Raw genomic sequence first — 15,262 nt, forward strand, 5'->3', positions numbered from 1 at the left:
ACCTTTTGTCAAAAACACCATTTTCAGTAATCTTCATAGTAAAAAAAACGAAATCATCAGAAATAGACTGAACCGAAAATTTACAGGCTCTTTAAAAGCATTTTCAAGGCAAAATAAAAAAGTTTTTTTTCAAATTTAGGGACTTTTCATCCAGCAGCCTAAAAAGTTCTTTTCAAGTCAGTGCTAGCCCTAGGTCTGTTTGAATTTGAGAGAAGATTCATGTCAAAAAAAGGACAAAAAGGATGAAAATTGATTTAAAAGTCATTCAGATTTATTTCAATGTTTTTCTTACTTCTTATGATGCAAATGTCCGCACCAAAAGAAAACAGTCGATACAACTGTACAATAGCCTGAAGTTAAAAGCTCTCAATCCTGGGGCGGTTTACATAAAACTTCCTACGTCATTTCTTAACCGAAGTCGATATCCGAAATTTTTCATAGTCAAATTACAAGGAATGTACAAACGTTTTAAAACGTAAAAGTATGTACTTTTTGATAAAATATTAAAAATCAAGTATTTCAGAAATTACTAAGTTACATTTTAAATGTAAAAGTGTGTACTTTTTGATAAAATATTAAAAATCAAGTATTTCAGAAATTACTAAGTTACGTTTTAAATGTAAAAGTGTGTACTTTTTGATAAAATATTAACAATCAAGTATTTCAGAAATTACTAAGTTACGTTTTAAATGTAAAAGTGTGTACTTTTTGATAAAATATTAAAAATCAAGTATTTCAGAAATTACTAAGTTACGTTTTAAATGTAAAAGTGTGTACTTTTGATAAAATATTGAAAATCAAGTATTTCAGAAATTACTAAGTTACGTTTTAAATGTAAAAGTATGTACTTTTTGATAAAATATTAAAAATCAATTATTTCAGAAATTACTAAGTTACGTTTTAAATGTAAAAGTGTGTACTTTTTGATAAAATATTGAAAATCAATTATTTCAGAAATTACTAAGTTACGTTTTAAATGTAAAAGTGTGTACTTTTTGATAAAATATTAAAAATCAATTATTTCAGAAATTACTAAGTTACGTTTTAAATGTAAAAGTGTGTACTTTTTGATAAAATATTGAAAATCAAGTATTTCAGAAATAACTAAGTTACGTTTTAAATGTAAAAGTATGTACTTTTTGATAAAATATTAAAAATCAAGTATTTCAGAAAATACTAAGTTACGTTTTAAATGTAAAAGTGTGTACTTTTTGATAAAATATTGAAAATCAAGTATTTCAGAAATTACTAAGTTACGTTTTAAATGTAAAAGTGTGTACTTTTTGATAAAATATTAAAAATCAAGTATTTCAGAAATTACTAAGTTACGTTTTAAATGTAAAAGTATGTACTTTTTGATAAAATATTAAAAATCAAGTATTTCAGAAATTACTAAGTTACATTTTAAATGTAAAAGTGTGTACTTTTTGATAAAATATTGAAAATTTAGTATTTCAGATAATACTCAGTTATGTTATCATATTATAAGAGAGATAATTTAAGTTAGAAAATGACTTAAAATGTTTATAAATATGTTAAGTTTTAACTTGGGATATTTGTACACAAGTCATTACAGTATTCTTTTTTATTTTTTTATATTTGAGTCGAATGAATTATACATAATTATGCCTTGGATTAAAAAAACAACAACATCTTTAATGGGCCCCTTTAAACTGTAAATGTCAGAACTACAATGAACACACAAACCTTTGACTCAGTTGCAGTACCATTGTGATGATCATCATCGTTTGAAGTACTCTGTGGTTTTTCTGGCGGGCTCTGCCCCGGCCCTGGCTGCGGTGACTGGATACTGTCAGCGGGCGACATCTCCATATAGCCCTGCCGGCTGTTATGGCGACTTCTAACACCCTGGAAAAGAATGAAGTTTTACATGACACTTACTTCTACGTATTATTATTAATGAGAGATGGATAATAGAAGAAAAGAACAGGCTGAAAACAAAGGGGGGGGGGGGGGGGGGGGGGGTGGGTAGACATTGCAATATAGTTGTGGCGACTACACGCAATCTAGGAGATATATACATACAGTCGTTGGATATTTAGACATGTATACAATTACTGATTATCTTGAAGTGATATGAAACATGATTTGTTATCAAGAAGAATGTTTGATTTGGCTTGCAGATGATTGTATTCTAAAAATAAATTTCATGAATTTAATTATCAATATTAATGATTTATAAAAAAAACCCAAACAACATAGACCATAGATTTAAAATAAAGAAAAATAAAAATAAATATGATTAAAACTTTGAATATTTTTCAAATTTTCACATAATGTTGTTCATATATATATACTTTAAGAAGTATACCGAATTTTACAAACAGTAATATTCTAGGAAGATACTTAATATGCTGGGAAAAAATGATGCGAAAAATTAGGTTAAAAAGGATTTTATTTTCAAGATATTTCTGAAATCAACCTTAATAAATTGTCAAAAACGTAATACTTTTCACAGTGAGCATGCAATAATTTTAATGATTTTCTGTGCAGAATAATAAACCGCTTACTAAATATATAATCTACAGATATTTTCCACACATACTTGTTATTTATGATGTTAAAGAGATTGTTTTGTTTTCTCAATTTGTTACACAAATGTGTTATTAATTCAGCCCTTACCTTGGGCGTAGTGGGCTCAGACTTTGTGATGGGTGTTGGTGGAGGGCTTGTCTGGGCGAGAAGCCGACACAGCTGCCCGGGCTTCTTGGTTTTCTTTTCTACAATCTTTGGATCATGACTGCTTGTAAGCTGCTGTAGTAGTCGGTCCTAAAAGAAGAGATAGCATTTTTAACAAAAATACATTTTTTTTTATCCTAAAATGCCAACATGACTGTACGTTGTTTTTTTTGGTCTTACTTTCAGAGATGTTCACTGTAAATGCCAATTAAAACATTCAGCTTACTATCAGAAATGATGACTTTCAGACTAATAAATAATGGAATAAATATTAATTATACATATTGTTCAATTCTTCCATTACCCAAATAGTTGTTTGCCTTTGATCATTATTACAAATAAATTAATCACTCCTTGTAAAAGCTTATATTAAAAAATAAATTAAAAAATATTCATTGTAATTCATTAAGCATTTTCTCCGCGCATCTGGAATTATTTGTTCACGTCGTAGACTGTGGTTTCACTTTGTAACCATATGGGCATATGGGCAGGTGGCCCCCGATGACGCCAAGGGACGCCCATTGGCAGCCAAGTGACGTCAAACAAAAGTCTGGCTAACATAACATTCATTTTCCAAAATTTACGTAAAATATCGTTTCTTTTTTTGTTACTGTTTATTTTATGAATTCCGAGGATTTTTTCCACCCATCGGGGGGGATATTCCATATAAGTTTCTATTGCCTAGTGGTGATCTCACCTCGGACTTTTAATTAACACTTTACTTCTCAAAGACATAAATCACTGCAGATATACGTAAAGGAATGACGTCACCATTATGTCATATGAACTTCTGTTGTGTGGAAAATTCTCAATAAAAAAAAATGTTCTTATGATTGATAGACATGATTTCACATGCTCAATACACTGTAAATCAAAACTATCATTATTCCTGAAACTTTTATACCTTAAGTATCTATTCTTGCTTGATTTATCATTTAGAGTAGAGATTAAAGCATAAACCGCTGCCCTATAGTTGAAAGGTCATTTCGGAAGATCTGTCATGGCGGACGGTGCAATTTTTAGAGTTCGTTTTTCAAGCGGAGTGATTTTTCTTAGGAATAACTTGACCCCCCTTTTTTATTGGCTTAAAAGGTAATTTAAAGCTTGTACTTTAAGAATATATGTGGTTATCATAGCCTGCATTCGCTCGAAATGCCTTTAAATGTTGTCTGCAAATTATAATTTTACATTGAATTATATAGGGAATAACAATGGTGGTGTGTAACCTAAAACCTTCTCTATCTATTAGAATAGGTATCAGTTTTTTATATTTTGATAAAAAACTAGCCATATAGGCTTGCTTAATTGTACAAGACAATGTTAGAAAAATGGATATTTAAGCTCAAGCCAAATTCCTTGGTTTCTATTTTAAGTGCTTGATAAACCACTCTTTATAAACTGCATCAGGGTTTTGGGGGGAGGTGGGTAATTTTTAAAGCCATTTTCAGTCATGTTTCTAATATCAAAACATATCTTTTTTTCCCAATTTTCCAATAAAAATTGCCAATTAGAAGTTTATATCATTTTTTTGTTTGATATTCTGTTTCATATTCTTTTTCCTAAGAGGTATCTGTTGAAACAGTTAAGACTTTGTATTGTCATTGAAAAACAGAACCGGTACATATTAACATCCAGGTTACTTTGTCCCCCACCCCAAAAAGCATACCCATGTTAGATCATGGGGTACCCTTAAACTGGCTAGGAGTTTGTGACAATAAAATATGCCATCTGTTACATACATGTATATAGCATTTTTCACTAAGATAATAGAGTTTTGAGTCTCAAACTGGACTTGGTGAAGAATTGTAGGATATCAATAAAGTCAAAACCACTCACATCTGGGGTACTTGGATAGTGTGACATCCCTGTGAGGCCCTGATGACTGCTAGGCGGCCCATGAGGGGGGTAGGGCCCGGGACTGGGAAGCGGCTGGTGTCCCCATCCCCCGGGCTGAGAACCTGTGGTGAAAAAAGATGGTCAAGTTTAGATTTTGGAAAATATAAACGAAAGAGACATTCAGATTCCCTGCTTGGAAGTTGAAAGTACCCGTCCTGAGCAAGGGCTGGATTCTCCAACCCTCTGGGGCCTAAAAAAAAAATACATTTGGTTCGGGTAACCCGACCCTACCTACGGAATAGGCGCCGACCCTACCGTTTTTATAGTCAGTTTGAAAAAAAAAAATGAAAAACTAAAAAAAAAAAAAAAAAAAAAAAAAAAAAATTCGTTTTTTTTTTAATTGCTTTTCAATATGTAGTTTAAACCTTAAACGCTTATACAGAAGATAGCTTTAACACCATTCTCCAATGATGAAAATATATTAAAATAAAAGATATTCTTATATAAAGCCTAATAAAAAAAAAAAAATAAAAAAAAATAAAAAGCCTACCTACCCTACCTATTTTTGAAAAGGATGTAACCCTAACCAAACAATTTTTTTTTTTAGGCCTGGGCTAAGAACCAGAGGAAAGATTTGATCAAGTTATTAGCAAGGCAGAAATTATATCAGTGTTTATCATGTGTTTTTAAATTTAAAACTGTTTCGAAGTTCAAATCAAACATCAGCGTACGCAGGGCTGGGACACAAAATCAATGTCGTCAATCACATAATGTGTATTCAAAATCGTGCATTCCCAAAGCAAAAACATATCTAGTTGTTCCTCAAATGTCAAAATAAAATAACAATTTTTTTTCCCCATTATTTAATAATAAAAGAATTGGACCCCAAAACTGTCTTGTATTGAAGAGTTATTCCATTCGTTACAAAAATCAATGTCTTTTTTTTTTTTACATTTCAATTAGTTTTAAATTCCAGCAAACTTAATCCTTAGAGCTCAACTAGACAGAAAAAGGCAATATATAAAATGACGATTTTCAGTTTTGCAACTTGAGACTGAACTCAGACTTAAGACTGTTCATAATCATGGCCCCATGTGTCCAATACTCAGTCTTTCTTACGGACCAAAATATATTAACATGTGAATATTTGGGCTCACAGATTTTTGCTGCGTACAAAACAAAAGACACAATCATATGATAAACAAAAGAACGAATTTAAGCAGATTTGAAAATGATTCACAGCCAATTATAAGGTGTCCTATACTATAAGTCTTTCTTATGGACCAATATATATGATTATCAAAAAGACAAATTTGAGAAGATATGAAAATGATTTACAGTCTATTATAAGGTATACAATTTTTCTAAATCTCACCTGCTGAAGGTGACATCATGGGTGAGGGCGAGCGCGGAGCTGAGAACGGCCCACTATAACTGCAGTGTGGCATACCCGGGCTCGGAGTTGCCCGTGGGCTCATCCTATTGTACCCTCCCATCATTGTCCGTGTAGGTGGAAACTGGAAGTTCCCACTTTGAGCAAACCCAGGACTTTTCTGTCCTTGTATGTTCTGGTTCTGTAGTTGTTGTTGCTGATGCTGTTGTTGTTGTTGCTGATGCTGTTGTTGTTGTTGTAACGATAGGTCCACACTGTTACTCCGTTGTCCATAACCACCCAGACTGGCAGGGCGTTTGTTCGCCCCAACTGCCCCACGTTGGGGCTGTGAAGTGGACGATAAACTCCTTTGTAAATCCTTAACTTGCGAGAGACGAAGCTGTGTCATCCACGATGACGCTGTTGTCGTAGTTGCAGTTCCGTGAAAACTCGCACTTAAATTCCCAGTACTAGACACATTAGAATCCGATATATCTGGCGAATCCCACATATCGTTTAAGAAATCGGTATCACCGAGGTTTAAAATGTCACTGTTACTCAGAGCAGAAAGAATATTCCCAGAATTAAAACTGTTCATGTTTGAAGCACTACTGTTCATTGAGGCACTGATAGCCATGTTGGACATAGATGAAGAAGTGTTTATACCAGATGTAGCAGTGTGTGTAGCACGTAGCTGGTTTTTCAATTGCAGGCTTGGACCGATAATAGATTTCATAAGGCTTGTAGATGCTGAACCCTTCTCACTGTCGGAGTCACATTCTCTGCAAGTAGAAAATATATAACTATATACAAGGTCAAACTCCGGAAGTTTTCAGCTGGAACTGGAAATGCTTTTATAATATGTATTTATGAAATATTTTCTTTGTTTCCATTACCATTCAGTAAATGTTTTCAGAATATATTTTTCTTAAAAAAAAAATAATTGTTTCGCAACCATTCCATTTATGTTAGAACTGGTTTTATGGACTGTTTTTTTATAGCATTGTTTACCTGGTAATGAAGTGAGTGGCCATAATAAATTCAGACGAATGCCTACATATTTTTCTTAAAAAAAAAAAATTGTTTCGCAACCATTCCATTTATATTAGAACTGGTTTTATGGACTGTTTTTTTTTAGTATTGTTTACCTGGTAATGAAGTGAGTGGCCATAATAAATTCAGACGAGTGCCTACATGACCATTCAGACGAGCCATTACCAAATAATGGAGTGAGCAGCTAAGATAATTTCAGGGATGTAATTTCCAGACAATATTGGTGTTTATATAATAAATTCAGTCTATTGATTGCTTGATTATTTGGTCAGGACGACATGATTAATTCAGCCTAAACATTACCTGATAATGAAGTGGGAGGACATGATAAATTCAGACGCGTGACTACATGATAATTGCAGTCGGAGGTCATAATAAATTCAGAGGAGCAATTACCTGATACTTAAAGCTGCACTCTCACAGATTTACCATTTTTAAGACTTTTTATTTTTTTGTCTTGGAATGAGCATGTTTTTGCATAAATATCTAGTGATTTATAGTGATAAAAGACTGCTGACAAAATATTATATCGCAGATTTTCATATTTCAGTTCGAAAGCTAATCTTTTATTGTTTAAAGCGTTACTAAAGGTTTAAGAAAAATGCATAAAACATCAATTTTTGAACTTAAATAGAAAAATCTATGACTAGTTTTTTTGTCAGCAGTCTTATATGACTGGTTTACATGCATTTTCGCATAAAATGGCTCGTTCCAAGACAAAAAAAAAAAGTTGTCAAAATGTTCAATCTGTGAGAGTGCAGCTTTAAGTGGATGGACAATATAAATTCAGACGAATGATAACTTGATAATGGAGTGGGTGGACATGATAAGTTCAGATGAATGATAACCTGATAGTGAAGTGAGTGGACCATATAAATTGAGACAAGCAATTACTTGATATTTAAGTGGATGGACAATATAAATTCAGACGAGTGATAACCTGATAATGGAGTGGGTGGACAATGTAAATTCAGACGAGAGATTACCAGACAAGTGATTACCTGAAGATGGGAGTAGGTAGAAATTATAAATTCAGACGAGTGATAACCTGATAATGGAGTGGATGGACAATATAAATTCAGACGAGAGATTACCTGAAGATGGGAGTAGGTAGAAATTATAAATTCAGATGAGTGATTACCTGATGTTTAAGTGGATGGACAATATAAATTAAGACGAGAGATTACCTGAAGATGGGAGTAGGTAGAAATTATAAATTCAGACGAGTGATAACCTGATAATGAAGTGGGTGGACATGATTAATTCAGACAAGTGATAACCTGATAATGGAGTGGTTGGACATGATAAATTAAGACAAGTGATAACCTGATAATGAAGTGGGTGGACATGTTAAATTAAGACGAGTGATAACCTGATAATGAAGTGGGTGGACATGACAATTTCAGACGAGTGATAACCTGATAATGAAGTTGGTGAACATGATAAATTCAGACAAGTGATAACCTGATAGTGAAGTGAGTCGACAATATAAATTGAAACAACCAATTACTTGATATTTAAGTGGATGGACAATTTTAATTCAGACGAGTGATAACCTGATAATGGAGTGGGTGGACAATATAAATTCAGACGAGAGATTACCAGACAAGTGATTACCTGAAGATGGGAGTAGGTAGAAATGATAAATTCAGACGAGTGATAACCTGATAATGGAGTGGATGGACAATATAAATTCAGACGAGAGATTACCTGAAGATGGGAGTAGGTAGAAATTATAAATTCAGATGAGTGATTACCTGATGTTTAAGTGGATGGACAATATAAATTAAGACGAGTGATAACCTGATAATGAAGTGGTTGGACATGATAAATTAAGACGAGTGATAACCTGATAGTGAAGTGTGTGGACAATATAAATTGAGACAAGCAATTACCTGATATTTAAGTGGATGGACAATATAAATTTAGACGAGAGATAACCTGAAGATGGTAGTAGGTAGAAATGATAAATTAAGACGAATGATAACCTGATAGTGAAGTGAGTGGACAATATAAATTGAGACAAGCAATTACCTGATATTTAAGTGGGTGGACAATATAAATTCAGACGAGAGATAACCTGATTATGGAGTGGGTGGACATGATAAATTAAGACGAGTGATAACCTGATAATGGAGTGGGTGGACATGATAAATTAAGACGAGTGATAACCTGATAATGGAGTGGGTGGACATGATAAATTAAGACGAGTGATAACCTGATAATGAAGTGGTTGGACATGATAAATTAAGACGAGTGATAACCTGATAGTGAAGTGTGTGGACGATATAAATTGAGACAAGCAATTACCTGATATTTAAGTGGATGGACAATATAAATTTAGACGAGAGATAACCTGAAGATGGTAGTAGGTAGAAATGATAAATTAAGACGAGTGATAACCTGATAGTGAAGTGAGTGGACAATATAAATTGAGACAAGCAATTACCTGATATTTAAGTGGGTGGACAATATAAATTCAGACGAGAGATAACCTGAAGATGGGAGTAGGTAGAAATGATAAATTCAGACGAGTGATTACCTGATGTTTACGTGGTTGGACAATATTAATTCAGACGAGTGATAACCTGATAGTGAAGCGAGTGGACAATAGAAATTGAGATGAGCAATTACCTGATATTTAAGTGGATGGAAAATATAAATTCAGACGAGTGATAACCTGATAATGGAGTGGGTGGACAATGTAAATTCAGACGAGAAATTATCTGAAGATGGGAGTAGGTAGAAATTATGAATTCAGACGAGTGATTACCTGATGTTTACGTGGTTGGACAATATTAATTCATACGAGTGATAACCTGATAGTGAAGTGAGTGGACAATATAAATTGAGACAAGCAATTACCTGATAATGGAGTGGGTGGACATGATAAAGTCAGACGAGACATTGTTAGGGTTCTGAAACAGCTTGCTCTTGGTCTGCACGAATACAAAACGATTCTCCTGCATTTTGAATCGATACACAGCGCTCGTGTTCTGACCATTTTGAATAACTGAAAAAGATACAATCTCATATTAATATAGGCAAACAGCAGTGAAAATCTAATTAATCATATTTCATCACATAGCTATTCTATTCACTGTTTCGAAACAGTTGAATGCGGTGGTATTTAGACATCAATTTAGTTTAATAAGTATTAGTTGCTATATTGTCATTAATCTTGATAAAACAGTTTTTCATTGATAAAGAATTCATTAAAATGCAAATTCTCTATCTGGTGTTATTTGATTACTTTTATAGAGCTATATAGTGTTGTCACTACCATTCATCTAAAGAAACAAGTCTTCATGTAAGAGAAAAACATTACATGAAGGTGAGAAAATATAACAAATTGGTTGTCAGGCAACAGAGCTATTTTAACCTCATAATTCTCTATTTGGAATATGTGTGAAATATAATTGCTAGTCCTTAACAATCCTGAGCCAAACTGTTTTACTGCGTATCGCGAAATGCAACAAATAAAAACAGAAACATGTAAAATACGATATTTTTTCCTGTTGAATATAAATATGTTATAAAAATATTATAATATAGGGATAAATGGTTTTGAACTACTTATTACTATCCGCAAAACTACTTATTACTATCCGCAACATTGTTTTTGTTTGTTTTATTGATTTTTTGTTTTATATTATAAAATGTATTATATGTATATGTAGCTGTATGTTTGGTTGTATGTATGTATATGTGTATGTATTATAATATATATATTGCATAACCAATGTATTGCATGTTTAACTGTAACTGTACACTTATGTGGTCGTTTGTATGATGAGATACCATGTATTCTAGCACACTGGGTAAGCACTTTGGGTGAATTCAGCCTCTTATCTGTCACCACCCATAATAGATGAGTCACCCGCTGTGACGCAAAACTTTTAATTTTTTTTATTATACACTTAATGTAAGCAAAGTTGTGATACTTCAATACATGATTTCCATAAACATAAACTTTACAAAAATATAGCTTCGAAACAAAACAACCCTTAAAAGACATTATATTGAAGGAATTTCTTGACATATGCAGTGAATAAAAATTACTGCGTGTCATGATGTCTGTAAACATCATCACATGTGTAAGTGTCATGGCTCGGGCACGCTGCGTAGCCAGTAACTCGGTAAGCTTCGTTACCTGGCAATGCAGGTGCCCTGGGGTCGGATTTTTCTATCCGGACTAGAAACACAACAGATATTACTAGTCTAAATCAAAATGAACGTCTGATCTGCTCTGTTCAGTAACTGGGAGCTCAAATCACATGTTTAAACTGTCACGAGGAAAACATGGGCTAACAAAATCTCACCTTCTTGTAAATGCCTTGATATTTGCTGTAGATCGTTAGGGTGACAGAACTCCTGTATACTCTGACCAACAAAGTCTGGGCAACTGAATCTGTGAGCTATTCCACTGAAAAAACAAGGAAACCATCAGAATATGCCTTCTGAATACCCTAACAAAAAGGAATACAGACTTGTTTTTTTTCCAGACTTTTCCTCTTACTTTAAGCATACCCTTTCAATTTATTTATCATATATATAAGGAGACTAAAAGAGCCTCATACTATCGTGGGGCGGATGCCAGAAAGTAGTAAAACGTTAATTTACTTTACTTTATTTAATGTCAGTTAGTATTCCCCATGTGGTCGAAATTAGCCCTGCAGTGCTGGTATAATGCTTTTCCGGCTTGTTCAAATACTGGATTTTATATAGCAGGGCTTGTTTAGAATGATGATGCCAAGCACTCGAGTCAAATTTGGGCTTGTTCAAATACTGGATTTTATATAGCAGGGCTTGTTTAGAATGATGATGCCAAGCACTCGAGTCAAATTTGGGCTTGTTCAAATACTGGATTTTATATAGCAGGGCTTGTTAAGAATGATGATGCCAAGCACTTGAGTCAAATTCGGGCTTGTTCAAATACTGGATTTTATATAGCAGGGCTTGTTAAGAATGATGATGCCAAGCACTCGAGTCAAATTCGGGCTTGTTCAAATACTGGATTTTATATAGCAGGGCTTGTTAAGAATGATGATGCCAAGCACTTGAGTCAAATTCGGGCTTGTTCAAATACTGGATTTTATATAGCAGGGCTTGTTAAGAATGATGATGCCAAGCACTCGAGTCAAATTCGGGCTTGTTCAAATACTGGATTTTATATAGCAGGGCTTGTTAAGAATGATGATGCCAAGCACTCGAGTCAAATTCGGGCTTATTCATAAAGTCTACCTTCTATTACTGATTTACCCGATGCAAGATAATCTTAACTTCAATTCTAACTGAATTTTACAAACCTAATATCACAGCCAATGATTTTTCCTTGTAAGTCCTGTTTTGTAGTAAATTGTTCCACTGCAAGCATTGTATTTGTCTTCTCAGCGAGAGGAAGCCTGCGGGCAATGCAGACTAGACATGAACCCCCTTCTGAAATAAATATCATTCAAGAAATTGGCCAGATTGTTAAGCATTTTTTAAAGTTAAAATCATGTAGTATTCTATGAGGTGCGCTCAAATTTAAATAGTACAGCTTAAACAGGTGTCTAAAACCTTGTTACAAAATCTGCAGGTTATAAGTGCATCAGTGAAACTTACAGAGCAATACAGAATTTAAAGGTTACTATAATGAAGTAAACAAGGTTGTTAACAATCAAGCCTCTGAAATGTACATGGTACTAGACATCGACCCCCTTCTTAAATTTTATATAGCACTAGACATGAACTCCCTTCTGAAATGTACATGACACCAGTCTGACATGAACTCCCTTCTGAAATGTACATGACACCAGTCTGACATGAACTCCCTTCTGAAATGTACATGACACCAGTCTGACATGAACCCCCTTCTGAAATGTACATGGTACTAGACATCGACCCCCTTCTTAAATTTTATATAGCACTAGACATGAACTCCCTTCTGAAATGTACATGACACCAGTCTGACATGAACTCCCTTCTGAAATGTACATGACACCAGTCTGACATGAACCCCCTTCTGAAATGTACATGGTACTAGACATCAACCCCCTTCTTAAATTTTATATAGCACTAGACATGAACTCCCTTCTGAAATGTACATGACACCAGTCTGACATGAACCCCCCTCTGAAATGTACATGGTACTAGACATCGACCCCCTTCTTAAATTTTATATAGCACTAGACATGAACTCCCTTCTGAAATGTACATGACACCAGTCTGACATGAACTCCCTTCTGAAATGTACATGACACCAGTCTGACATGAACCCCCTTCTGAAATGTACATGGTACTAGACATCAACCCCCTTCTTAAATTTTATATAGCACTAGACATGAACTCCCTTCTGAAATGTACATGACACCAGTCTGACATGAACTCCCTTCTGAAATGTACATGACACCAGTCTGACATGAACCCCCTTCTGAAATGTACATGGTACTAGACATCAACCCCCTTCTTAAATTTTATATAGCACTAGACATGAACTCCCTTCTGAAATGTACATGACACCAGTCTGACATGAACCCCCTTCTGAAATGTACATGACACCAGTCTGACATGAACTCCCTTCTGAAATGTACATGACACCAGTCTGACATGAACCCCCTTCTGAAATGTACATGACACCAGTCTGACATGAACCCCTTTCTGAAATGTACATGACACCAGTCTGACATGAACTCCCTTCTGAAATGTACATGACACCAGTCTGACATGAACCCCCTTCTGAAATGTACACAACACCAGTCTGACATGAACCCCCTTCTGAAATGTACATGACACCAGTCTGACATGAACCCCTTTCTGAAATGTTCATGACACCAGTCTGACATGAACTCCCTTCTGAAATGTACATGACACCAGTCTGACATGAACCCCCTTCTGAAATGTACACAACACCAGTCTGACATGAACCCCCTTCTGAAATGTATAATACCAGACATGAACCCCCTTCTGAAATGTACATGACACCAGTCTGACATGAACCCCCTTCTGAAATGTATAATACCAGACATGAACCCCCTTCTGAAATGTACACGACACCAGTCTGACATGAACCCCCTTCTGAAATGTATAATACCAGACATGAACCCCCTTCTAAAATGTACATGACACCAGTCTGACATGAACCCCCTTCTGAAATGTACATGACACCAGTCTGTCATGAACCCCTTTCTGAAATGCATAATACCAGATATGAACCCCCTTCTGAAATGTACATGACACCAGTCTGACATGAACCCCTTTCAGAAATGTATAATACCAGATATGAACCCCCTTCTGAAATGTACATGACACAAGCCATGAACTCCCTTCTAAACTGTAACAAGACTTCTTAAAGTGACACTCTTATTCAAAATCAATAACATCATTTTTGACTGATAAACCTTTAACTACTTACTAAATAATGCATTTATGGAAAATATTTATTACTGATAACAAGTTTGTAACTGTGTATTTAATAACAGAGAACGCAAAAATATTAAATGATTGGTGAATGCTAAAAGATTTACTGTGATCCACTATAGTCTCATATGGTAGAAATACCAGGTTTTATGCACATTTCTTTCAAAATATACTTGGTATCCTTCATAAGAACCATTGTTTTTGACATTTATTCATCGTTTTGGGAATATTATAACAATAGTATTAATTGTGGTAAATCTTATTGTGAGTAAGAGTCCATCTTTAAGAAACCCCGTCTGAGATGTACGTGAACCCCTTTCTGAAATTTACATGACACCAAACATGAGCCCTCTTGTTAAATGTACTTCACATGAACACCCCCCTGAAATGTATTTGACACCAGACATGAACCCCCTTATTCTGAGCTGTACATACCGGAGTTATCAGTGTTTTCGGCCTTGATTTCATTGGGGGGATGTAACACCGTGGAGATCTGCATGTTTTCGTACTGGTGAACATAGGTCTGCTTAGCTTCCAAATCCTCATTGTCATTACCTGAAACAAAGACGGACGGTTTATTTTAGGGGTAAAAAAAATATATCGTCACAAAGATGAACAAGCATTTAAACTCGAGCGGCAACATAAGTTCAGACCATATATATCATTTTTAAAATCTGCTAGATACTTTTTTAATACTATAATTTCTGTGTAATAACCAGGTCCCTATTTCTCCAAACCTCTTAAGCCCCTTATAACATGATTAACTTATAAGCACACTTTTTATGTTTTGGTATAATTTGTATAATATTAACATTCTTAAGAGGTTTTTTTTTATTGTAAAAGGAAATTTTCTTTATAATAATCACAATAATTCAATTTTTATTCAGTAAAATAAAGAAT

At 34.3% G+C, this 15,262-nt stretch overlaps 1 protein-coding gene across 4 annotated transcripts in view; it reads right to left on the bottom strand.

Moving 5' to 3' along the window:
* The window catches only part of LOC128205468 (AF4/FMR2 family member lilli-like), a 114,130-nt gene that overhangs the window by 29,143 nt on the left and 69,725 nt on the right, over positions 1 to 15,262 (bottom strand). For all 4 annotated transcript variants that reach the window (XM_052907122.1, XM_052907123.1, XM_052907121.1 and 1 more), the window contains 8 exons: positions 14,798 to 14,917; positions 12,271 to 12,400; positions 11,284 to 11,387; positions 9,827 to 9,974; positions 5,912 to 6,690; positions 4,537 to 4,658; positions 2,644 to 2,790; positions 1,708 to 1,869 (listed from right to left, as the gene is read on the bottom strand). In XM_052907122.1, the coding sequence (XP_052763082.1) occupies positions 1,708 to 1,869; positions 2,644 to 2,790; positions 4,537 to 4,658; positions 5,912 to 6,690; positions 9,827 to 9,974; positions 11,284 to 11,387; positions 12,271 to 12,400; positions 14,798 to 14,917 (1,712 nt within the window). The remainder of the gene's footprint in view (positions 1 to 1,707; positions 1,870 to 2,643; positions 2,791 to 4,536; positions 4,659 to 5,911; positions 6,691 to 9,826; positions 9,975 to 11,283; positions 11,388 to 12,270; positions 12,401 to 14,797; positions 14,918 to 15,262) is intronic.

Source organism: Mya arenaria, chromosome 10 (genome assembly GCF_026914265.1).
Source record: "Mya arenaria isolate MELC-2E11 chromosome 10, ASM2691426v1".
Lineage (NCBI taxonomy): Eukaryota > Metazoa > Mollusca > Bivalvia > Myida > Myidae > Mya > Mya arenaria.